We start from the raw sequence: 24679 nt of genomic DNA, 5'->3' as shown, positions 1-24679 counted from the left end.
TATAAACTTTCTGATAATAGTAAATCAAAATCACTTTTTTTTTTTTCATTTGTTTGATTTGTGGTTGTATCCTTATGTTTAGAAAGTTAAAGTTCCAAACTTTAGAGTTTTTTTTGCCAATATTGTGCATTGTATGAATGTATGATTTAAAAAAAGGGTGCATCTTTGCCTTTTTTTGGGTTGTTGCAATAATATTGTTGAAGGGTATTGTTAATATTCAGTAAAATGGAATGATAATTTGATGTTCGTTTTAGTTTTAAATATTGCAGGAATATTAGAGAGAAAAATGGCAGCTGATAGGAAAAATTATGTGATGTCAGTAGCTTTTGCAATGAAAAGAGAAATGGCATACAGGGAAAAGCTCAGAGCTGAAGGAAGACTTAATAGTACTAATATGTTTTCCAGGAATGACCCCCTGCCTCCTAAGGTAACAATTTATTCCTTTCGGTCCAAAGTTAATATTTACGTGTTGATAGTGTGATTTGAACTAGTAACGTGATAACTGAACCTGAATTCGTTATTATGCTTCATTAACAAGGGTATTTCTTCATGTTAGATTACATGGAGTGCTTGAAAATAGAAGGAACAAAATTAGTTATTATGCTTCATTAACAAGGGTTATGCTTAGGTTTTCGACTTGACTAGTTGTTTTATGTCTTTAAAGCATGGGTTAAGGTCATAATTTTTAAATATCAGAAGTATCCACATAACTTTAACCAAAAATTTCAAATGTTGAATACTTGCTTAATAGACGTATTAATTTAATGCGGAATAGTATATGTAACTTTTAATATCAGATCAAATGGGGTATTTGGCGTACATTTGATGTGTAAGATATTGACTATACAATTATTTATGACATTCAGCTTAATTACCTGTTGGCACATTGGGTATGATGAGATTAATTTATAATTACCAACTCTTATCAATTATATGTTAGTTTGCATCTAAGTGAAACATATACTTCATTACTTCAAACAACAGTAGTATAATTTTATGAAAGATGTCAGATTGAAGTAAATGGTTATGCTTGTTTTCAGAGATTTAGTAGTTGCCCTGAATAGTTGATTTCTAGAGAAACAAACATAGCAACTCGAGTTCTTTACTCTGCTGATCAATCACTTTTTCTGGTTGACTAGAGTGTTTTTGAGCTTAATTAGATATCTTTTGTTCGAGTATCAAGCAGGTGTTAGCACCAACTTCTGGCCACACTCCAAGGGCAATTCTACAGCCTACTCCAAATGTAAGTCCAGGACTGACTGTGGCGCCCACCAACAATCCTACTCCACGCCCATATTTTGGACCTAGACCTGTGCAAACTCTGCAGCCAAGGCCTTACTTGCAGCATCATGGACCAATTACTGGCTCAAGACCACTTCTGAGGCCACCTCCATTTCAAGGCCCTCGACTGAAACCAGGTGCTATTCATTATCATGGTCATCTGAAGAGGAAGAAACCAATCCATCAGCAAGTTGAAGCAGAAAAATATTACTGCGAGCTTTGTGATGTTGACTGCACTAGCGAGTTCAATCTCAGGATGCACTTCAAGGGTCACAAGCTCAAGGCCAAACAGCGAGATGCAAACAGTAAGAAAGTTTCTGCAGGTGTCGTGTCACAGCAGGGTGTAAAACCGCATAAATACTGTGAGTTGTGTGCAATTTGGTGTACAGATGAGAACTCCTTCAGGCTACATCTTGATGGAAAGAGCCACTTTCTCAAACTACATGCTGCCGGGAAAAAAATCAAGTCGTGATTGGGTATTACCATTGCTCAATTGGTTAATATGGTTATTTGGACATACAATATATAATTGGTAGTGTGGTAGAATAACATAGTTTAACTGTAGGCCTGTTTTCTGTGTATGGCTTTTTTAGCTGTTATGATGCAATTCAGTGCATATTGAAGCTATTTTTATGGAAATCAAAGGTTCAACTGTCCTTAAATGAATATTTGCACCATGTACATACCTTTTCATTTTCTTCTGTTTTGATTTTGCACCTTGTTTATGTCATCATCATATAACTTATATTCTAATGACAATCTCTACTAAATTAAAATTATTATAGGAACTAATTAACATTCGCGATCTGTAAAGAGTGTGAACTTCATCCAAGAGCCTTCAATATCGACAAACAAATGACATGATTTTGGTGGCATCTTTTCTCCTTTTTACTGAACAAAGGCACTAGAAAAGCTAGCATTTGTACTGTTGTATAAATATGTAAACATCTTGGCCATTTATCAATCATATACTTTTTTTGTAAGATAAAGATATCTGATTCGAGTACAAGGAGGACAAAGGATACCTCCGAAGTCTGAACTCACACAATTAACATGGAATAAGTTCATGACTTTGTAAGCAGCAAAAACAGTAATAAGTTCCTCCATTCAGTAGTACTAAGAAAGTTATTAAAATAACCTCCGTATTCTTCCTCAGAACAATATATATGCACCATCTTTGTGATCCCACTAGTTTCATAGACACTCAAACTATATATATCAACAGTCTCTTCTTCCATATCTTCCTGGTAACCTGATTTTGACAGTCTTTTGAAAACTAAAATATGGGTAGTGCAAGGGGTAAGTATGAGATTTCACCTGAGCTTGCAATTAAGAGGGAGATGGCATATCGCGAACATTTGGAGTTAATGCAGCTGATCAAAAGCACTGAAGCTAAACAAGTCCCTGCATCTTCTAATGTAAGAGACCTATTTTTCATATACTTCATGTTAGTTGTACTGGTTAATTCAGACATGATTTTGCCAAATCTGACTCATTAACTTTGCTTGATTATACTTGTTACATAAATGATTAACAGCATCTCTATGCATTACCTTGCAGCCAACTTCAGTGCCAGCTTCAAGGCCAACTTCAGAGACAACTCAGACAAGGCCAAGCCAAATTCCAAACCCGAGGCCCAAGCTAAGCTCGAATTCATCACCTAATTCAACTCGAAAGCCAGGCTCTTCATTCTCAGTACCATGGCCCAAAACAATGAACAACCCGATCAAACTCCTGCCTCGAGGTCCAAGTTCAGTCCCAAGGCCCATTTACTCATCTCTGGCAGGCCCAAGTTCACTCCCAAGGCCAAATTTCACATCTCATACAGGCCCAAGCCCAGTCCCAAGACCCATTTTCTCATCTCAGACAAGCCCAAGGCTGAAGTCAGTAGTAACAGGCCCACGTCCATACATACCTCAAAGCCCACGTCCATCACTTCCATGGCAAAAGACCTCACGCGTTGGCCCAAATACAGGTCCAAGGCCCAGTTCACTATCAACCCCTTCTGGCCAGAGGTTTGAGCCCACTATAGGCTTAAGCCACAAAAGAAAAGAGGCACCTACTCCTACTCAACAATTTCAGACTAGTCACAATAATAATGGTAAGGTGAGGAAGTTATTTTGTGAAGTTTGTGAGGTGCAGTGCTCTTCTATTCCTAATCTTCGGATGCATTTTATGGGCCAAAAGCACAAAGCTCAGGCGATGAAAGGCAAAGGAGTCGGACAAAGCATGGAAATCGAGACTAGACTGTACTGTGATTTGTGTGACATTTGGTGCATGAATGAATTTTCATTGAAGCAGCATGTTAGTGGAAAGAGCCACACCCTCAAACTGCATACTGCTGAGAGGAAGAATTGAAAGCTTAGCCATATTTAATCTTTGGTTGACAATGTTTGTGATTTTACTTTCCCTTTTTAGTTAGTAATCTACTTTTATTTTAACAATCTAAGTGACTATTATATGTTCATGTTATTTTTTTTCTTCTTTTCTTAGAGGAACTTGTTCATTTTATGTTGAGTTTTAAGATTGGACACTTCTTGATTTCCTGTAAACTCTAGTCTTACAGTGTTTTCAAAGTTTAATGCCCCTGCTTTTTTTTTCCCCTTTGCAGTGTTTCTTGATTGATCCCTAACTAATATTCACCTTACATTATAGTAGTAATTTATAAAGTTTCGTAAAAGTATAATAGTTTATGATTGAATTTCAAATATATATATTTTCATTTATATAAAAAGATGGTATAACAAGATCAGTCGATAATTATACAAATTCAATTAATATTGTCATATCATTAATGAAAAGATAACGACGGATAAGCCAATAAGTAAACAATTAATTTTAGACGAAGGGACTATAGACTCAAAAGGCGTATATATGCACGGATGAACCTAACCAAAGGCTTTGAAACTTTCTCATGACTATCTAATCAATCCTAAATTTTATTTGACAAGCAAGTCTAGTTTACATTCACAAACTTGCTTTACCCAAATATTTTGTTACTTGTAAAAAAAAAAAAAAAAAAAAAAAAAAAAAAAGTTATTAAAAAATGAGAATATAGTACTGTAAAATGCACAAAATCCCCAATTTTGCAACTCCAAATGTCCACTGCACTCTCCAAAAAAAACCCCTTTCCCTCCAAATCGAAATTTCATCAATTCCCACCAAAAGTTTCGAAATTTGCTTGGTTTAATCGCAAAAACCTTCAATTCCCAGAAAAATTCAAGTTCTAGGGGATTAATTCTTGCATCTTGCACCGCTAGTTTCTCACTCTTAGGCTACTGAAGGTAAGATGCTCTAAAACCCTAATTTTTTTTCCAGCGATTTGTATCAGATGCTTTGATCTTCGTTTTTAGTATGCTTTTGTTAGATTTGAGTAATACCCATTTCTTAAATTTTCCTGAATTCATGATTATGGTGTGCTTTGATTGGTATGATTCAGTATTTTTGACTTCATGTATCGGTAGTAGAGCAATTAGGTTTGTATTGGGTATGTGTTTATCACAAATTCATGTACTTTTGTGAGATTTTTAATTGGGTGTAGTCGGAGGCATATATATTATAGTGATGTAGACAAGATTTGATCCATTGCGAGTAAAATTTAGATTTTCACCACGGTAGATCAGTTGTATATATATATTTGAGCAATTGTATTAGATAATGTCCTGATTTATCTGTTTTTTGCAATGTTGCCTGATTTTATGTTGATTTTGTTCTATTTTGTGCATAGTTTTTGCGTTTTCTATATACCGGATATTTACTGTATATTTTCAATTTAAGCACGTATCCAGTATATGTAGACTAAAATGTAGTGCTGTGTGGTTTCTAGTACTTAGTGTTGTATTCCCATTTTAATGGTGTAGGTGCCATGGATGGAAATATAATAGCAGTCGTAGATCAAAAGAATGGACTTGTTGAATTTGATAGTAGTAATAGAAACAAGAAGAGGTCAGTGGCCTGGGATCATTTCGAGAAGTTACCTACTGAAAGCAAGAATGAAGGTAAAGCTAAATGCATACATTGTGATGGTGTTTTTAGTGCTACCCCTAGGAGTGGAACGTCTCATTTAAAGCGTCACGTGGAAAGGTGTGCCAAGCGTGCAGCAATTGATGTGCAACCTGTCTCAATGGATTTTGGGTTCAGCGAGTTTGAAGGTAGTGGACCTAGTGTTAAGCTTGGGAAAAGGGTCTCAAAGGTTTGGCATGAGTATGATTTATTTCCATCTCCTAATATGAATGATGCAAAAGCCAAGTGCAAGCACTGTAAAATGGTTCTTTCAGCAGCTTCCAAAAATGGGACATCTCACCTAAAGCGTCATTTAGACAAGTGTCCAAGGCGTGTGACTTTGACTGGTAACATAGAACAATACTTCCTTTCAAATGAGAAGCTAATAGAAGGAAACAGTTTAGATAAGATCCCCAAAGATGAACCTACATCTGGTAAATTGAAACGCCTATCCACAATTGGCGACAATTTGGCTGAAGGAAGCAAATCCACAGAAAATAGCCAGGTTGATCAGGATGAGCTGCAAAGATATATATCAGTCTGCATAATCAAAGGTGCTCATCCATTTAGCTTTGTGGAAGAGAGAGGGTTTAGGTCTATGATGTCTAAAGCATGTCCACAATTTAAGCCATTCAGTCGGGCGATTGTAAGAAGAGAAATGTTTTCTATGTATATGAGGGAAAGGGACAACGTAAAAGAAATGTTAGCAAAGGCTCCAGGCCGCATATGTTTGACAGTTGGTAATTGGAAAGCAAGAGATACAAAAGATGAGTATATATGTGTAACTACACATTTCATTGATGAGCATTGGAAGTTGCTGAAGAGGGTTTTGTGTTTTAAAGCTTTAGCACCCCCATATGATGGAACTTACATTGCAGATGAATTGGCATGTTTATCATCTCAATATAACATTGAATGTAAGACCTTCACCATCACAGTGGATGAAGCTTCTTATGACGAGTCAACAGTTTCTTCTATTAAAAGAGGTCTTTTTACGAAGAATTCTCCTGCTAGTGGTGGTTCCTTTTTCCAAGTTAATTGTTATGCTCATATATTGAACTTTCTTGCACAATCTGCCTTAAAGTTGGTTGAAGATATTATTGATAGGGTACGGGAGTTGGTTAAATATGTCAACAAATCTCCGCTTCAGAGGAAGAAGTTCTTTGATCTTGCTGAGAGGATGTTTGAATTGCAAGCGAGGAAAAGGTTGAGCCTTGATGTGATGCTAAGATGGAATTCCACATATAAGTTAATTGACCGCACCCTTTATTATAAGAGTGTCTTCAAGCATCTTTTGGACTCAAAGCAAGAGCTAAGCAACTTGGCTCTTTCTAAAGAAGAGTGGCAAAAGTTGAGCATTATTCACAAATTCCTAAGGGTTCTTTATGATGTAACTCGCTTGTTTTCAGGCACCAATGGTCCTACAGCAAATTTATTTATAAAGGGGATGTTGAGGGTTCATTGCCGTATGATGGATATAGTAAAAGGTCCAAATCTATTCTTAGCTCATGCTGTTCAAGCTATGCAAGCTAAATTCGATGACTTCTGGTGCGAGAATAGCTTGATTTTATCTTGTGCTGCAATCTTAGATCCACGGTACAAGGTAAAATTTGTGGAATACTGCTATATGAAACTTTTTGGCCCAGCAAATTTTGAGGACCGTGTTAGTAAAGTTGTAAGCACTCTCTACTGTTTGTTTGCTGAGTATAAGCAACGATCTATGCATTTTTCCTCTACAGCTGTGGGGTCTTCTAGCATGAATACAAACTTTGTTGGTGGAGATGACGAGGGAGACATGTTTGGAGACTATGATCAGTTTCTGAGCTCTACATCAAGATCTCATGGGAACAAGTCTGAGTTGGATCTTTACTTGGAAGAGCCAAGTTATGAATTAAATTCTGACTTAGATGTTCTGGAGTTCTGGAGAAGAAGCTCAATGAGGTATCCCAATCTCTCGTTGATGGCACGTGACATTCTATCTATACCTGTTTTCACTGTTAATGCCAAGGAGGCATTTAGCTATGGGAGTAAAACCTTGTCTTCTGTTCAAAGTTCCGTTATGCCTGAGACACTTCAAGCTTTATTATGTCTTCAAGATTGGCTAAGTGCAGAAGATAATACCGGTAAGTATTTCTTTTTTAATTATTTTGAATTATGAACGCAAGCTGTGAAGTTAACTTTCCTTTGAAATGTTTTATGCAGATGACCAAACTGTTACGGCTGAGGATCCTAGTGGGTCCAGTGAAGATGCTGAATATGATGATGATGATGATGATAGTGTACTTACTGATTCTTTTTAGGTGCTTGCGTTATCTCCTTTCTCTGTATACACTTAACAGAATTTACCTATCTGTGTGTGCTTACATATATGTGTTTTGCTTCTCTTCAGGTTTTGAGGTAGTCGTGATGATCAAGGATCATTGTTGCTTATCTAGAATTGCTCTTTCTCCCTGTCTTCTTGTAGTTGAGTAGCCGTTTGTGCAGTATGCGGTCACATTTTTTAGGTGCAAGGCTCTTCCTTTTTACTCTGGAACAATTATTCTCTGTCTCTCTGATGTATATTCTTCTTCTTGCTACTATCTATGCAAGGTGTTAGAATGTTGAGCTTGTGAAACTATTTGCTCTTGTTGTAGTCAGAAATTAGCATTTTTTTATTAGTTATCTATGAAATGATTAGATGCTGTTCTACAGTGGTTATAATACACACCTGGTTCTGAGGTAATAATATAATTTACTTACTGCATTTCAAAATCTTTCTCTTGCCCTTTTATCTTTTTTTCACAAACATCAGTAATTCAGTGCTGAATGCCAATGAATATAGTTGGTTATTGAATGCCCAACATACATTACCATCTGTCTAGGTTTGTTATGCATGTTCAAGATGTGTTTTGTGCCTTTTTTGACCTACTACCTTTTATGTGAGACTTTCTGCAATTTTTAAGTCCATACTGCTACCTAAAGTTTGTCTGTACTGCATGATGTAGTCACGGGCTTGAATGGACAACTGTTCTGTTCTAGTTCCCCCCCCCCCCCCCCCCTCCCCTCTCCCCTCTCTCTCCCACCCTAACAGGGTGCCTCTTCTTTCCCTACAGAATATGATTGTGAAACTTTTGAAGAACTCCGGTGACTGGCTGAGCTTTCCTGACTCGTTATCTTTGTAAATTATAATAGGTTGAACTAGTTTGATTATACAGAGTAACATAAGTTATAAGAATAAGGCGAAGAGAACAAAGCCTTAGTGACACTTTTGTTATACCAGTGTTAACTGTGTTATATAATCGTTGCATTTCTTCCTTTGCATATCTGGCTTTTTTCTTAATGTGAATAAATCTCACATATGAATTGTGATTCTGCAAGTAGGCATGGCATGGCACAAGGAACTCATTGTCTTGTCTGTAATTATTCCAACAGTTCACTGCTTCTTTTTTACTAATTGAGTGGATTTAATAATACTGAGGATTTTCTGTTTCAAAATCACTGCAAGGTCTTTTCCGCCTTACAAATGGGTTCGTTGTAACTACTAGATGTCTATTACAATGGCTTTCTGTTATTCAGTTGTTCTTTATGTGTGTGTGATTTCTTACAAGTGAATTTCCCAATTGTTTGATCTATTCCTGAAAATTTGTAGCTTAAGTGCCTTTACTGAAGTACTTCAGTGCTATTAAGTCCTGCCCGAAGCAATGGTTCCCTGCTAGATTTCCTCGCCTTTTTTGGATTACCCGCATATCAGAAGTAAGCTTTCAGGATATAGCATTTGTTGCATTACTAGGTACAGTAATTTGTGTATCATGTGTGTGGACTGTGGACCTGGTGAATTCTTCTGGATCCACCCTTGAACTTTGGCACATTTGCACAGCCATTTTACTCTTTGCCGTAGAAGCAAGCACTTCTGCACATGGCTCTGGAAGGAAAGCTTTCCATAATCTTCTTGGATTCCTAGCTTTTTGATGAAGATAACTAACTGCTTGTGTCTGTTGTTCCTCCTTTTCATGTTGACGTCTTAGGGCTGAACACAGAGCAAGATATGTCCGAAGCTCTACCATTTGTCATTCCTCGTTGCCTTTTCAACAGCTTCATTAGCAGTTTGTGTTTCAGACAATCTATGTTTCTGAAATATGTAAATGTCGTGCCCTTATGATACCCCCAACCTCACTTTGGAGGACTTTTGGTTCCGCCTATAGCCAATGCTACTTGCTTCTGATCCTTTTAGCAAGGATCTTTGAAATCTTATAAGAAGGAACAAATAATCTCTTGAAATTTTCACATATACGGGATCCTTGTTTCAAATCCTATCAAAACTCCATGTTCATACATTACAATCTGCGTTATTCTTTGGTTCTGTACTGCCTACCATGATGCTTTATGTATCCTACCCTGACCTGATATGGCAGCTGAAAGTGATAGATAGCGCGGCAATACAATTTTACAAGGAATGTTGCTGCCTGTAAACTTTGTTGACAATCTAGTTTAATGGTACCAAATTCGTGGCCTTGTTTGTTGCTATAGTACTACTGTGTTTAAGAATTGAGATTGTTAACAGCCACTTCAATTTATAGTCGTGCATCTTTTGTTAACAATTTGTTCCTGTTCTTAACTAATTAGGGGGGATAGAAATTATACCGTCTTTCACTCTTTCCTAGATCTCACCAATTGTCGTGTGACATTGGAAGTGCTTAACTAATTTAGGATGTGTAGAGATGTGAGCACACTGCACAGTCATTTCATTACAAATTCTTAGTTGTTTCCAGATACGCTTAGCATTAGGTTTATCTAGGAGTGTTAATCGAGTGAGTCGATCACAAGCTAAGGAGTGCTCGACTCAACTCGAATTTTTTTTTTCATGTGCTTAACTCGTATTTGTTAAAGTTTTGAGTCAATAATTTTTGTTCGACTCGTGCTCGTTAAAGTTTCAAGTCGAGTCGAGTTGCTCACGATCTACTCGTTAAATCTTTAGCCCTTCTAAAATGATAGGTTTTTATTGTTTTTGTTCACTTTATATAGCAATAATTGTTTTATTTATTATTCAAGATATACTCTTTCTTTTTTGGATAATATAAATAGCTTTGTTTGTGAATTCTATATTAATAAAATATATTATCGATTTGCTCACGCACTTATTGAGTCGAGTTAGAGCATGCTCAACTCGTGCTCGTTAACATCTCGAGTCGAGTCGAATTTGAGTTGAGCCAACTCGAGCCGAGTTTTGACCGAGTTGAGTCCGAGTAGTTCACGAGTTGCACAACTCGATTAGCACCCCTAGGTTTGTCCATGTCAGTTTTTTTTAATGAACAAAACTGATCTAATGAGTAACGTAAAACCTTAGGGTCATTCGATAACAAGATAGAGGTGTTACTTTTAATTGAACCCTGTATTCCCTATGGATAGTTTTCCCTCCATCCTCAAAACTTCGACCCTTTTAGCCTAATTTTAGTCTCAAAATGATCGACTCATTTGTATTAAAATACTCATTAATTTACAACAATATTTGTGCAAAATCAGCTTCCCCATATAAAATTTTGTTTTTTCTTGTATTTTTAATACTTTATCCCTCTACTTTTTTACAAACACCATGTAAATTTATCTTTCCAATATGCTTTTATTTGTTTTTATTTAAGTTTCTTAATAATCCCGAAATCAACTCAAAAAGTCAAAGTTTCGGAGAAGAAGGAAGTACGAGCTGACCTGACCTTCCCTGGTCCCTCGGGCTGAAACGGGCCTAATGTTTTCGCAGTTCAGCTTAGATGGACCATGGTGAGCTTTAGTAGAAAGCCACAAAATAACCAAATGACATATTCAAGTATTCAGGCATAATCATACAATTTGTGAAAGAATAATATTTTAGACTTTTTATTTTTTTTATTTTTTTTATTTTTTATTTTTTTTAAGGAATATATTAGAAATTATAATAATATTTAACCAATTTGGTATAATTTAATTTGGAACATATTGAATATTTACTTGTGTGTATCTTTTTAAATTACTTATTATATATCATTATAAGAGCTAAATAGAAGCCAATATGGGTGAAATTAACCCCTAGGGTCAATCAATTAATGTATTATCCCTTCATATAGTGATCTTAACACACAAGCAAATTTATTGTTTGCTTAATTAATTAATGTATTCCTTCATTCATCAATTAACGGTTTACAAGTTATGGTAAAGACTTGTTAACAACTTACTACTTTATTCTTTGTTCCTAATTATATTATGTCAAATTCACTAATTCTTATACGTTGCTAAACATATTCAAATATGCTAAGGTTGACCAACCAATCAAGCGCTAATATGTGAATGTGTGATATAAGATAGTGTAGTCAACATTCAACATATAATAAATGATATCATGATATGTTACCATTTTAGTTAGTGTGATTTAACATCAATAATTCTAATTTTTTTGGTAATGTTTCTCCTAAGCCAATCAATGACCATGCTCTTGATTTCTTTACTAATTTTGTGATGTTATACATACAATTATAATTGATATCCTAGTTCTCAGTCTACTATTATAAAGCACTGTTACTCAGTTAGAACAACCAAAGTAAGTGGTGGAGTTAGGAATAATGGCTTCTTCAACATTATTTTTAGTGATTTTTTCTGCGATTTTGTTTGGATTATGCGGCACAACATTCTCTAACCAACAAGAAGTAAAGAAGACTATCCAGGTTCGTACTCTAGAATTCAATCTATTTCAAAATATAGTTCTTTTTATATAACTGGAATTAATTTGTTCCTTAACTCTTTTTCTTTCGATAGACAAAACATGGGGTGTATGATTGTGTAGATTTTTACAAACAACCGGCGTTTAGTCATCCATTGCTCAAGAATCATGCATATAAGGTAAGTTATTTTGTTTTATGAATATATATGTTAACATTATATTCATACTAAATTTGACCAAGATCTTTTTATAATGTAATCAAAAAGGACAAAAACTATTTTTTCTTGAAATGTGTCGTTAAATACTAACTTTAAACATGATTTTAAAGTAGTGCATTAAAGTAACATGTGTGTCACATTTGAATGCGTTAATTATTGTGGAATGAATTTAGTAGTGAGTTTGGTTTCATGCTTTGTGAATAATACGGAGTGCTAATTTATATATGGAAAATTTGTCAATTATTACCGCAAGTTAATACCACTTTGTAAATTACTACCGCAAATTAAAAAAGTTGTGAATTACTACCGCAAAAAATTTTAAGATGTTGCGAATACTACCAAACCCCCATTAAACCCAACTATGACGTCATTATATCATTTTAACCCATGGTTAAAGCTCTTAACCATGGTCAAACATGGGTTAAAGCCCTTAACCATGACGTCATTATATCCCTAACCCATTTTCTTTTTTTGGGGGGGCTGGTTAAAGCCCTTAACCATGGTCAAACATGGGTTAAAGGGATATAATGACGTTATAGTTGGGTTTAATGGAGGTTTGGTAGTAATCGCAACATCTTAAAAAATTTTGCGGTAGTAATTCACAACTTTTTTAATTTGCGGTAGTAATTTACAAAGTGGTATTAACTTGCGGTAGTAATTGGCAAATTATTCCTTATATATATTTCCTCTGTTTTTTTAGTTGATACATTTCTTTATTATAATGTTTGCCAAGACAATATTTAATGATAATATCCCTAATTATCAATAAGTAAAAAATTATAAAACGTTAATATTATAAAAAATATACTACCTCTATTACGCATTATTTGCAACGATTAGACATTTTTATTCACTTGTCAAATAGTTGCATTGCAATGAAACTAGAATTGGTTATATACGCCCAGGTAATTTACTCATTAATTTTTGCTCATTCAATAAATGAGCAGAATTCGGTACACCCGGGTATTTTACTCATTAATTTTTGCTCATTCAATAAATGAGAATATTTTTTGCTCATTTATTAAATGAGCAAAAATTAATAAGTAAATTACCCAGGTGTACAAAACAGACGCTATAAATTGAAACAAAGGTAATATCATATACTCCCTTCTTGTGTTTAATAAGTGTTCACATAACTATTTTTTATTGTAATTATAAATGACAATGACAAAGTGTAATCAAACAGAGGAAGTACGTACGTCTTAATTGCTACATAGTAGTCTACAAAATTAATTTGTGTGTGGTTTTTTTTTTTTTTTTTTTTTTTTTTTTTTTTTTTTTTTGGTATCCACCTATAGACAAAAAGAAATACTTCATACAAGTCAATGATCAATTTGTACATTTGTGCAGTTGCAAAACTTGGAAGAACTTCAAGAACAAAAAAGGGATGGCATTGAACTTAAAGATGGTGGTTGCCCTTTAAAAACTGTTCCCATCTTAAGATCTAATCCAAATTCCAACGTCTTCAAAATTCAGCGTGGTATTCCTGATACACATTGTGTAAGTTTTAATATTGTTTGATATATTCTTGTTAAATAAAAAGAAACTAGAGTATGCCATATATCTATTCTTGAAAGGTAACTCAAATTGTGCCACATGTGTTTATGTATGTATTGACATACTATTTAAGATAATATGATAATTACACCAAATAGTGGTAGTAATTGATATTGATTGGTATTTGGTGTAGGTTGCTTTAGTTCATACAAATAACCCTGAAGAGCGGAAATTTTTGGGAGTTGCTGGTGAACTCGAAAATTATAAACCTATAGTGTACCCTAATCAATGGTCTTCAACACGAATCAAGATTTTAAATCAGAATGATAATATTGAAGTCGGATGGATGGTAAGACGCATATTCTAATTAGAATTTTAAAAAATTGGTCGCAAATTATTACACTATACGTATGACCATTTTACTTGGGTGTCAATATGTTCAATTTCAGGTAAATCCTGATGTATTCCAGGATAATGAAGCACATTTGTATGCAAGTTTTGTGGCACTCGTAAGCATTCTTATCATAATAAATAGGATCATATACCATTATGATACATTGGCCTATTGAGTGGCTAAAGTCTTTTACTCCGTAACACATTAAATAGTGTGTTATGTATAAATGTTTCTACATGCACATTATCATGTTGTGAATCAGAGATAGTATTTTGAATTTTGTTGAATGCACCTTTGTTTTGATTTATGCCATAAATTTCTTGTATCAATTATATATTCTTATAATTTATGTGACAAAAAAACTTTGACAGGCTAGACAAGAAGGATGTATAAATCTTCTATGTCCAGGCTTTGTTCAAGTGGCTAAAGACGTGCCTTTGGGCATAACCCCAGCTAACTACTCTGAATATGGAGGAACACAATATGGTTGGCACTTATCAATTGACAAGGTACAAGGCGATCCAAGACTATTCTTTAATACAATGATATAAAAAATAATTATTTGTTCTTTTTGTTTATGAAAGTTTTTCCTATTTAAAATTCAAGCATTCGCAAATTAGAAGAATCCTTTTTTCAATATATAAGAGAATTAAACACACACTCAAATAAGGTCTTGTTTGATTCATTTTGATGAGTTCTTTTAAATATCAAAATTTAATATTTTTTTTTTAAAATGTAATTAGCTTAGAGATATATATTGACAATTAAGATGTCAATTGTAATATGTGTCAAAAGAAAATGGGAAAATTTTAAGGGAATAAATGGCGAATTTTTTTTATTTTAAATTACACATGTTTAAAATACAATGTCCATTATTTTTCTTTCTTTTTTTTTTTTTTGGCAAACTTCTCTTCACCATTACCGAAAAATGCATTTAGATTTGGAATAGAGAAAAAATAAAGGTGAAAATAAACATTTGCTTCTGAGAGAAAAATATTGTTCTCTTCTTTAAAAATAGTAAGTTATAAGTGTATTAATTAACATCCATAAAAGTAAAGCATATTGAAACGGAAGGAGTATTAGGAGTATTAAATAGTTTCTTAAAAATATTTAAAAGAAGTAGAAAACTATAAATTCTCTAATTACATTTGCTGTTGTCCATTATGAATTAATTTACTTATTGTGGGAATTATGACATTTATGTCAGAAATTTAACCACGAGCTCAATTCTCTTACACTTGTATATAATAGCATTCATTATATATAACTCAGTGGTAACAAAATTAAGTCAAAATTATTATGTGAGTAGTAAACAAAGTCAAACTGTACCAATTAAAAAAATGGATGGGAGTAAATGGTTTAAAGATTTATATTACTTCGTGATTCTTTAATATATATATTGTTGGAATATTTCCAATAATTATGTTATGTGTGGGAGGCTATCCCACATGGAAAGAATAAGAAGGTGATGTATTGTTTATATTGTAAACAATTGGGTATGAGTTATGAAATGGGCTAAGTGGTGTTTTGGAAAAGTAGGCTAAATGGCTTATATATATTTATAATCAAAGACTTAGCACTTGGCCACCTGACACGGACACGGAAATACGATAATTTATTTTTATCAGTTTCCCAAAAACGTGTTCATCATAGCCTTGTTAGTATGGTGGGGCGAATAACGTTTTTAGGAAAGTGTTCCTCGTACACGCCTAGATCCATTGTATGTTTTTGTTGTTCCAATTAATTTACACCAACGCCCCTCGTGAGGAGGGGGTCCTAATTCTTTCCTTTTTCTTACCTAAAAAAAAAATTAATTTACACCAACATATACAGCAAAAGATTATGGAACCGTATAGTATTATCCCTAAGAATTAATAAATTTGACCTTATCGTAACTTATCTGAACTAGCATCCTTTTATAGCATGGGTACAATCAATACTTTTGATGGTATTAACATTTGTGTTTGTATTGTTTTGTGAGGGTATGTATAGCATGAAGATGACAAACATTATTGGGTATCAATAATTACTGATATAAAAAAAGTAATTGGATATTATCCAAAAGAATTATTTTCTTTTCCGGATTATTTTAGCCAAGTAGAATGGGGAGGTGAAATTTCAAATCCCAAACAAAGTTTTCCACCACCTGAGATGGGCAATGGGAAGAAGGCACTCTACAACCCTTTCTATACAGCATCCATTATGCATGCTTCTTATGTCGACTGGAATTATACGAATGTGTTAAATCCCGAAGACACTCATAAAGTTTGGGATTGTGAAGCATCGTATACTGTTAAAGATGCTGGTTGGAAAACTGAAGAATTTGGTCGTCTCATGTTGTATGGAGGTTTTAATGAGGTATGAGAGCCTACCATGTTTTTAGAGTTTTTGTAAAATCATCTAGAGTTGTCTAATTACTATTTTTTTTTTTTTTTGTTTAGAGGTAAGCAGGGCGGATATTGAGAATCAATCGGTCTCAAGAACCTCTGCAATCGGGAAGGAAACTCTAACCAATTGAGCTATCTCTTACTCTCATCAAAGTTGTTAAATTAATTAATGTAACCATGATTATTGATTGTAGAGTTGGTGTTGCTAATGCTTTTAAAAGCAATACACCAAATATTTAGTACAATATTAATGAATTATGTGTTAACATATCAATCAATTCAATAAATTTAATTAAAAGTACGTTCCGCCTCCGTATTTATTACCTTTCCTACTTTTATTTTGCGGCCATATTTTATTACTTGTTTCATTTTTTTTAACTCACAATATTTTACTTCGTCGATTTCGCAATAGTCGTAATCATAGGGAGTGGACATAGTTTCATAGTTTAAGAAAGATATAGAGTTTCTTTCAAAAAAGAAAGATATAGAGTAAATAAGTTTGTATGCTTTAATAAAAAAAAAAAAAGTATAATCAGTATGGGAGAATAATAATAAAGTAGTGTAAGTAGGATTGGTAGGAAAGATAAATAATAAAATACTAGTTCTTTGCCCGAGCAATGCTCGGATATTTAGAGGGGAAAAAATTATATTTATATATTACTATAAGTTTGTATTTGTTTATAATTTTTTATATTTATATTTTATGTATTTCAAATTGTTATTGTTCTTATTTAGGCTTTTTTTTTTTATCAATTATCTTATTATTTTTTTTTTAAAAATAAAATAAAATTGGGCGGGAAAATTTTTTATGAGAAGCAATGCTCGGATATTTAGAGGGGAAAAAATTATATTTATATATTGCTATAAGTTTGTATTTGTTTTTAAATTTTGTATACATTTATATTTTATGTATTTCAAATTGTTATTGTTCTATTATTTAGGCTGTAAAATCTCTTTCCTTTTTTTTTTTTTTTATCAATTATTATCTTATTATTTTTACTGGAAAAAAAAAGTTTTAGGGCAGGAAATTTTTTTATGAGGTGCTAGGGATATTTTTGGGGAATACTTTAGTATAGGATATAGAAGATTTGTGAAAGTGGGGTTAGTAGGAGAGATAAATAATAAAAATAATAATGGATTATTACCATATTAGAAAATGTTGGCAATTACAATGAAAAGGACATAAAACAAAAGTGTTGTGATTATTACGAAACGGAGAGTGTACTAAGGGTCGGTTCACATTAATTGAATTGAACTGATTGGAGCTGAACTGAATTAAACTGAACTGAATTGTGATGAATAGAGCTGAAATGAATATTTTATGAGAAAAGAAAATTAGGAGCTGAACTGAACTGAACTAAACTTATTAATTGCAGTTGAAATGAACTGATTGGAGCTGAACTGAACTAATTGGAGCTAAATTAAACTAAACTGAAATTAAGCTGAAGTGAACAAGCCCTAAAATTTTCTCTCATAGTGGACCCCAACTACCATACTTTAATATTTCCATATTCTCTATCCTCCCAATTACGGTACCATATAAGTCTACTTTATTCTTTCATCAACTCCACTTCCTTTATTTTTATTATTTTCTACTATTTCTTTTAAAACTCCGTACATAGAGAGATGGAGTAAGTAATACAATACGGAGTGAGTAATAATACTAATGGTAACTTGGTAAGATCATGTTGAGCAAAGGTTCAATCTAAAAATTTGTAAAATTCGAGGTATCGACTATCAAATTCCCTCATACGTAATCAAGAGATGACTACTAAGGGTTTATTTTATTCATTTTTTTTTCCTTATCTGAACATATTCTTAAACAAAGGATGCACTTGATATAAATCTGTGCGCTACATGGTTTGCTCATATTTTGTTTTTAATCAAACATCTTATGGATTTGTATAATAAATTTTATGATTTTATTTGTTGTTTATTACTTGAATGGTTATTATAAAATGGATTGTAATATTTTTTTTCTCATTCATTAGTATATTGATAAAATTTCGAATATCAAAATTAATATTTTATTTTTTGATTAATTTAAAATCTCAAAAATCATTCGTTAAATTAATTTTGGGTGGTACTTGAATTATCTAATTCTAAATGACTACTAAATGAGATTCTAAATGACTACTAAATGAGATTGCAAAAATAAAAAGAATTAAAAAATATAAAAAAAAATAATAATATCTGTGGTCTAAAAAGTTGGGGGGGAAAAATCCCCTTTTGAACAATTTATTCATGATATAATTGTTCCGGATGAGCTCCGATACCGTGATGTCCTGGGGTTGGTAAAGGTTTACCGTCCAATTCGCTGCCTGCACAGTCAGCACAGATTAACTAGCCCGGGGGGTTATCCGGGAATAACCGCTCCGATGCTAAAGTCAGTAATCTGGAGAAGCAAGAATGAAAAGAGAGAAGGTGCTTAGAGAGAAAGAGAGAGAGATAGATCAAAAGATTGTACCTTTGTTGTGAGAATGCGCCTGGGTATATATAGGGGAAAAACCAAGCTGGTGCCACCTTATGACGTTACGTGGCAAACCGACCTTAAACGTAGCAGGTGCCAACGTGGCCGGAAGAAGCTCTCCACGTGGCCGAGGGGAGAGCCGTTAAGGATGTTCGAGTTCAACTAAATAGGCACGGGCAAGATTTAACTTTCGGCCTATTTACACTACTGTCGGTATTATCCCGTACAACTAGCCCCCCAAGTGAGGACGTTGGTAAAACCGATGTTCTCACTTTTGTATTTGTATGTAAATGAAATCTTGATGTATTATTCGAACTCGAAAATTTGCAATATACCAAATGAAGCACATAATATTTAAAAAATCTCCGATTTGCCCCCCAAGTGAGCTAAGTACCGATAGTACTTTGCTCAATTGAAGCAAATGAAACATAAATAAAAATTTAAAAAATCTCCGATTTGCCCTACTTTGCTCAATAATCTTCAACTTGTGCAATCGATATATGTACTCCTTCGATTGTTGATACTGCTTAATTGCATGCTTCAAATTTTTTTAGTATGCATGTTTTATTTTATTGCTTTATTATTATTTTGTTCACCTTGTTGCATATATGGTTAAATAAGAATGGTTATAAATCACAAATAATATGATAATTTGAACAATCGGTTAGAATTCCGATATTATGATGTTTGATAAAGTGATCATAATTTAGCAATTATAATATTCAAGCAATTTATTGTACAATTTAATTTGGAACGAATTGAATATTTGTTTGTGGGTATCCTTTTGAATCATTGTGGGTATCCTTTTGAATCACAAATTTTATATATCATATTAAGAACTTAGTAGAGGGGCAATACTGGTGGAATTGATCCTTATGATTAATTTCATACCTTCATCCCCAAATTCCCATGTCAACAATCTCTCGAAGGCTAGGTAAGTTGTAAGAGTGGAAATGTGGAACAATTTGTGTTACCTTTCGGATTCACCCCTAATCTATCGTGCTTGGTTATCTTTGTCTCTTCATACAATGATCCACTAACGGTTTACAAGTTACGTTAAAAACTTATTAGCAGCTCACTACTTTATCATTTGTCCCTAATCGTATTATATCACATCCACTAATTGTTATACGTTAATAAGTATATTCACTTATGCTAAGGACCACTCATCTAGCGCCTACACTTAAGGCTTGTTCTCATTGACTGAACTGAGCTGAATTGAACTGAACTGAACTAAACTGAATTGAACTGAACTGAATATTTTATAAGAGAAGGAAATTAGGAGTTGAACTGAACTGAACTAAACTTATTAGAGCTGAGCTGAACTGAATTGAACTTATCTGAACCTATTAGAGTTGAATTGAACTGAACTGAATTGAACTGAACTGAAAATAATTGTATCAGAACAGGGTCTTACTATTATAACACATGTGACATAAGATAGTCTAGTCAACATTCAACATATAATAAATTATATCATGATATGTTACCATTTAAGTGGTACCATATTTTTGGTAATGTTTCTACTAAGCCAATCAATGATCATACACTTGATTACTTTACTAATTTTGTGATCTTATGTTACTTATATATAATTGATATCTTACTTCTCTACTATAGCATCATAACTCATTTGTAGGACAACAAAAGTTAGTGGTGGAGTTAGGAAGAATGACTTCTTCAACATCATTTTTAGTGATTTTCTCTTTATTAGTTTTGTGTGGATTATGCAGCACAGCATTCTCTAACCAACAAGAAGTGAAGAAGACTATCCAGGTACATATGTACTTTAGAATTCAATCTCTTCCAGTCCGCAGTTATCTTTATATATGTATATATAGAATCAATTTGTTCTTATTAACTCTTTTTTCTTCGATAGATAAAACATGGTGTGTATGACTGTGTAGACTTTTACAAACAACCGGCGTTTAGTCATCCATTGCTCAAGAATCATAAGGCAAGTTATTTTGTTGTCTGAATATATATGATGCGTGCATTAATTGAAATATGTTAACGATTATATTAATAGAGTATTAATTATTATTTCATTATTAATCAATCTTTGGTTAATTTATAACTTGTTGGTTTAACCTGAACTTATCTTATTTGAACTTTTTAACCCTTATCTGAACTTATCTGATCTTATTAACCCTGAAATAAGTGGAAATAAGGTGAACAGCACAGAACAGAACCTAAATGACAAAATATAATCTTAGGGCATGTTCAGTTCAGCTTATTTTCAGTTCAGTTCAACTCTAATAAGTTCGGTTCAATTTAGTTTAATTAGTTCAGTTCTTAATTTCCTTCTCTCATAGAATATTAAGTTTAGTTCAGCTTCAATAAGTTCAGTTCAGTTTAGGGATGTCAGTGGGTCAGGTTAAATGGGAGACCCGCCCCATCCCCGTCCAAGTGGGGCGAGGATGGAGGGAGGTTTGGCGAGTGATGGGGCGGGGATGGGTTTAAAATGTGTATCCGCCGCCATGGGTGATGGGACGGGTATGGATGTTAGAGTAGACCCGCCCCATATCCGCTCCGCCCCGTACCCACGACCTTATACCCGTACCATATTTCTTTTAGGAGAGTTGAGAATTTATGAAAGTTGATACCCCCTAAGACCCAATAAGCTTGAATATATAGTGAAAGTCCCAATTTTCTTAACCTAATTTGATATAATCGTCATTAATGTTATACAATAGAGCATCATGGCAAAGGGTTTGGGACGATTTTGGGGAGGGTATGAGGTGGGTATGAATATCCAAGTGGGTGATGGGGCGGGGATGAATCCTATCTTGTACCCATCCAATGGGGCGGGTATGGATGTGGATATTGTACCCGCCATGGGTGGTGGGACGGGGATGATGGGTATAAGATTTTTAGGCGGATATGGGTATGGAGGTATCATCATCCGCATCCGACCCGCCCCATTGTCATCCCTAGTTCAGTTCAGCTCAATTTAACCAACCAGAATAGATCCTTAGTAGATTTGATGAATACATTGGGTCAAAGTCAAATGTGAAACAAAAGAAGTACGGAGTAGTACCAAGTAGTCTTCACTTCAATTCAAAATTATTTGTGCTTTTTGTTCTTTGACTTTTATATCTTCCTATAGACAAGAAGAAATACTTCGTACATGTACAACTCAAGGAACTTTATTACAATATATCAGTAATATCACAATTTGTACATTTGTGCAGTTGCAAAACTTGGAAGAACTTCAAGAACAAAAAAGTGATGGCATCAATAAACTTAAAGATGGTGGTTGCCCTTTAAAAACTGTTCCTATCTTAAGATCCTATCTAAATTCCAGTGTCTTCAAAATTCAAAGTTATATTCCTGATACACATTGTGTAAGTTCTTTTTTTTCCTACTCCTTAAGTATTGTTTGATGTATTCTCGTTAAAAACATAATAATAAATTAAAAAAACTAGAGTGCTCACTGCTCACAGTGCTCAGTATAACTTTTCTTGAAAGGTAACTCAAATTGTGCAATGTGCATTTATGTATGAAATGTCATACTCAAATTTGGGAAAAAAAAAAAAAAAAATTGTATTTAAGCTAAAATGATAATAATGTTAGTAATTGCTATTAATTGGTGCAGGTTGCTTTAGTTCATACAAATAACCCCGAAGAACGGAAATTTTTGGGAGTTGGTGGTCAACTTGCAATTTATAAACCTCTAGTACATCCTAAACAATGGTCTTCAGCACGAATTAAGATTTTAAATCAAAATGATAACATTGAAGCTGGATGGATGGTAAGACATAATATTTTAATTAGAATTAATAAAAATTGGTCGTAAGTCATTAAAGAATATGTAAAACCTTTTTATTTAAATGTCAATGCATGTGTTTAATTTCAGGTAAATCCGGAAGTATTCAACGATAATGAAGCACATTTGTATGCAAGTTTTGTGGCAGTTGTAAGTATTCTCATCATGTTATATAGGATAATATACCATAATGATATATTATAGCATGGCTCATGCACCTATGACTCTATTAGTGCTGAGTGGCTAGTCTTAGCATATACTCCATACAAAGTACGTTAATGCTTTGTATGCTCCATTTCTTTGGACATGGAATGTTAGGTGAAATAGTACATCAATTTGATTTTTGCACTATTAATATACCATGGTAAACTTAATTTTTTCACCACTATAAAATAAATAAATGTTATTATATAATGTATCATTAGATTAGTTATAATGTAATTTTGTTATAATTTAATATAATGTATAATTAGATTAGTTTCATAATATAATTTTGTTATAATTTTTTAATAATAGACAATTAAAGATATTAATTAATGGTCAAAGTTGCATCTCGGCAAATGTGCCGGTTAAAGTGATGCAAATAAAAAAACAGAGGGAATACATTGATAAAAGTTTTCAAACAAAAGAAATAGATTAAGTAATAAAATACAATCGCAAAAGAAAAATGGGGCAATTAAAAAAATACAAAAGGTGTAGTGTATGGTATATAAATGTGCCCACGCACATAATCATGTTGTGATTGTTTCATATTGAAGATACATATTTTGAATTCTCTTGAATGCACCATTATTTTGATGTATGCCATAAGTTTCTTGTACTAATTATATATATTCTTATGATTTATGTGACATAAAAACATTGATAGGCTAGACAAGAAGGATGCATAAATCTTTTATGTCCAGGGTTTGTTCAAGTGGCTAAAGATCTGCCTTTGGGTATTGCCTCAAGCAAGTATTCTGAATATGGAGGAACACAATATTCTTGGCATATAACAATTGACAAGGTACAAGGCGATCCAAAACTATTCTTTAATACAATGATAGATATTAATTATTCCCTTTGTTACTTTAAGTTTTTTCTGTTTAAAATTTTTAGACAATATTAACAACTTAGAAGAAGTTTTAATTATTTTTCAATATAGATAATCAATTAAACCTGCTCCTTGAGTGCTTTTTCAAAAAAAAAAAAATAAATAAATAAATTAAAAGTAAAGTCAAATGAAATCTTATTTGGTCATCTCAATAAGTGCTTTTACAATATCAAATTATATATATTTTTTTTTACTAATATATAATTAGAGATATATATTACTGATGTCAACAAAAAAAAATAAAAATTAAAAAAAAATAGAGATATAAATTAACGATTCAAATGTCCACATACTGCAAACATGTTAAAAGGTTATTAAATAGAAATGGAGGTAGTATATAATAACATTCATTATATATAACTCCGTGGTAAAAAAATAAATAAAAAATAAAGTCAAAATTGTTATGTAAATAGTCAACAACCTCAAATTGTACCACTTAAAAAATGAATGGGAGTAAATGGTTTAAAAATCTATATTACTCGGTACTTTGTAATTCTTTTATATATACAATATACAATAAAGATTATATGATCATATTATTCTTGAAATTAATAAATTTGACCTTACCATAACTATCATTCTTTTTTTTTTTTTTTTTGACGGGAAGCATCCTTTTATTCATTTACTAGAGTCTCGTGCGATGCACGATTCAAACAAATGAAATATTTTAAATTTGTTCATTTTCTTACATCAAAATTTAAAAAAATCCCAAAATTAATACTACATACATGAAATATCTTTGTAAAACATATAGAGCTTATAGAAAAATTGACTGATGAAAGGGGTATTAAGGAAGAGAAATTAAATTATTTAGATTGATTTTAATAAACTGATACTAATAATAATAATAAATATATAGCTAATCAAAATTTTAATTAAATAAAATAAAATTTATAAAATAATG

At 32.9% G+C, this 24679-nt stretch overlaps 3 protein-coding genes across 3 annotated transcripts; all 3 read left to right on the top strand.

Annotated features, from left to right (window-relative positions):
• Window positions 1–259: 259 nt before the first annotated feature.
• LOC145588630 (uncharacterized) lies at window positions 260–1843 on the top strand. The gene is made up of 2 exons (XM_081645250.1): window positions 260–427; window positions 1187–1843. Exons 1-2 carry the CDS (start codon window positions 287–289, stop codon window positions 1751–1753), a joined length of 708 nt encoding a protein of 235 aa, XP_081501376.1. The 5' UTR covers window positions 260–286; the 3' UTR covers window positions 1754–1843.
• Window positions 1844–4431: 2588 nt separating this feature from the next.
• Window positions 4432–8034, top strand: LOC145601435 (zinc finger BED domain-containing protein RICESLEEPER 2-like). Its single transcript, XM_081657458.1, has 4 exons — window positions 4432–4565; window positions 5142–7406; window positions 7486–7583; window positions 7673–8034. The coding sequence occupies exons 2-3, from the start codon at window positions 5147–5149 to the stop codon at window positions 7581–7583; spliced, it is 2358 nt and encodes a 785-aa protein (XP_081513584.1). The 5' UTR covers window positions 4432–4565; window positions 5142–5146; the 3' UTR covers window positions 7673–8034.
• A 3815-nt stretch (window positions 8035–11849) lies between these two features.
• On the top strand, window positions 11850–23798 carry LOC145576309 (uncharacterized). Its single transcript, XM_081634086.1, has 14 exons — window positions 11850–11951; window positions 12043–12126; window positions 13516–13665; window positions 13856–14011; window positions 14112–14171; window positions 14428–14565; window positions 16049–16414; window positions 20534–20689; window positions 20793–20870; window positions 22108–22260; window positions 22512–22667; window positions 22773–22832; window positions 23551–23688; window positions 23781–23798. Exons 1-14 carry the CDS (start codon window positions 11850–11852, stop codon window positions 23796–23798), a joined length of 1815 nt encoding a protein of 604 aa, XP_081490212.1.
• Window positions 23799–24679: the final 881 nt, after the last annotated feature.

Source organism: Chenopodium album, chromosome 2 (assembly GCF_948465745.1).
Source record: "Chenopodium album chromosome 2, dcCheAlbu1.1, whole genome shotgun sequence".
Taxonomy (NCBI): domain Eukaryota; kingdom Viridiplantae; phylum Streptophyta; class Magnoliopsida; order Caryophyllales; family Amaranthaceae; genus Chenopodium; species Chenopodium album.
Note: the sequence above shows the minus strand (reverse complement) of the source record. Positions and strands in the feature narration are given on the sequence as shown.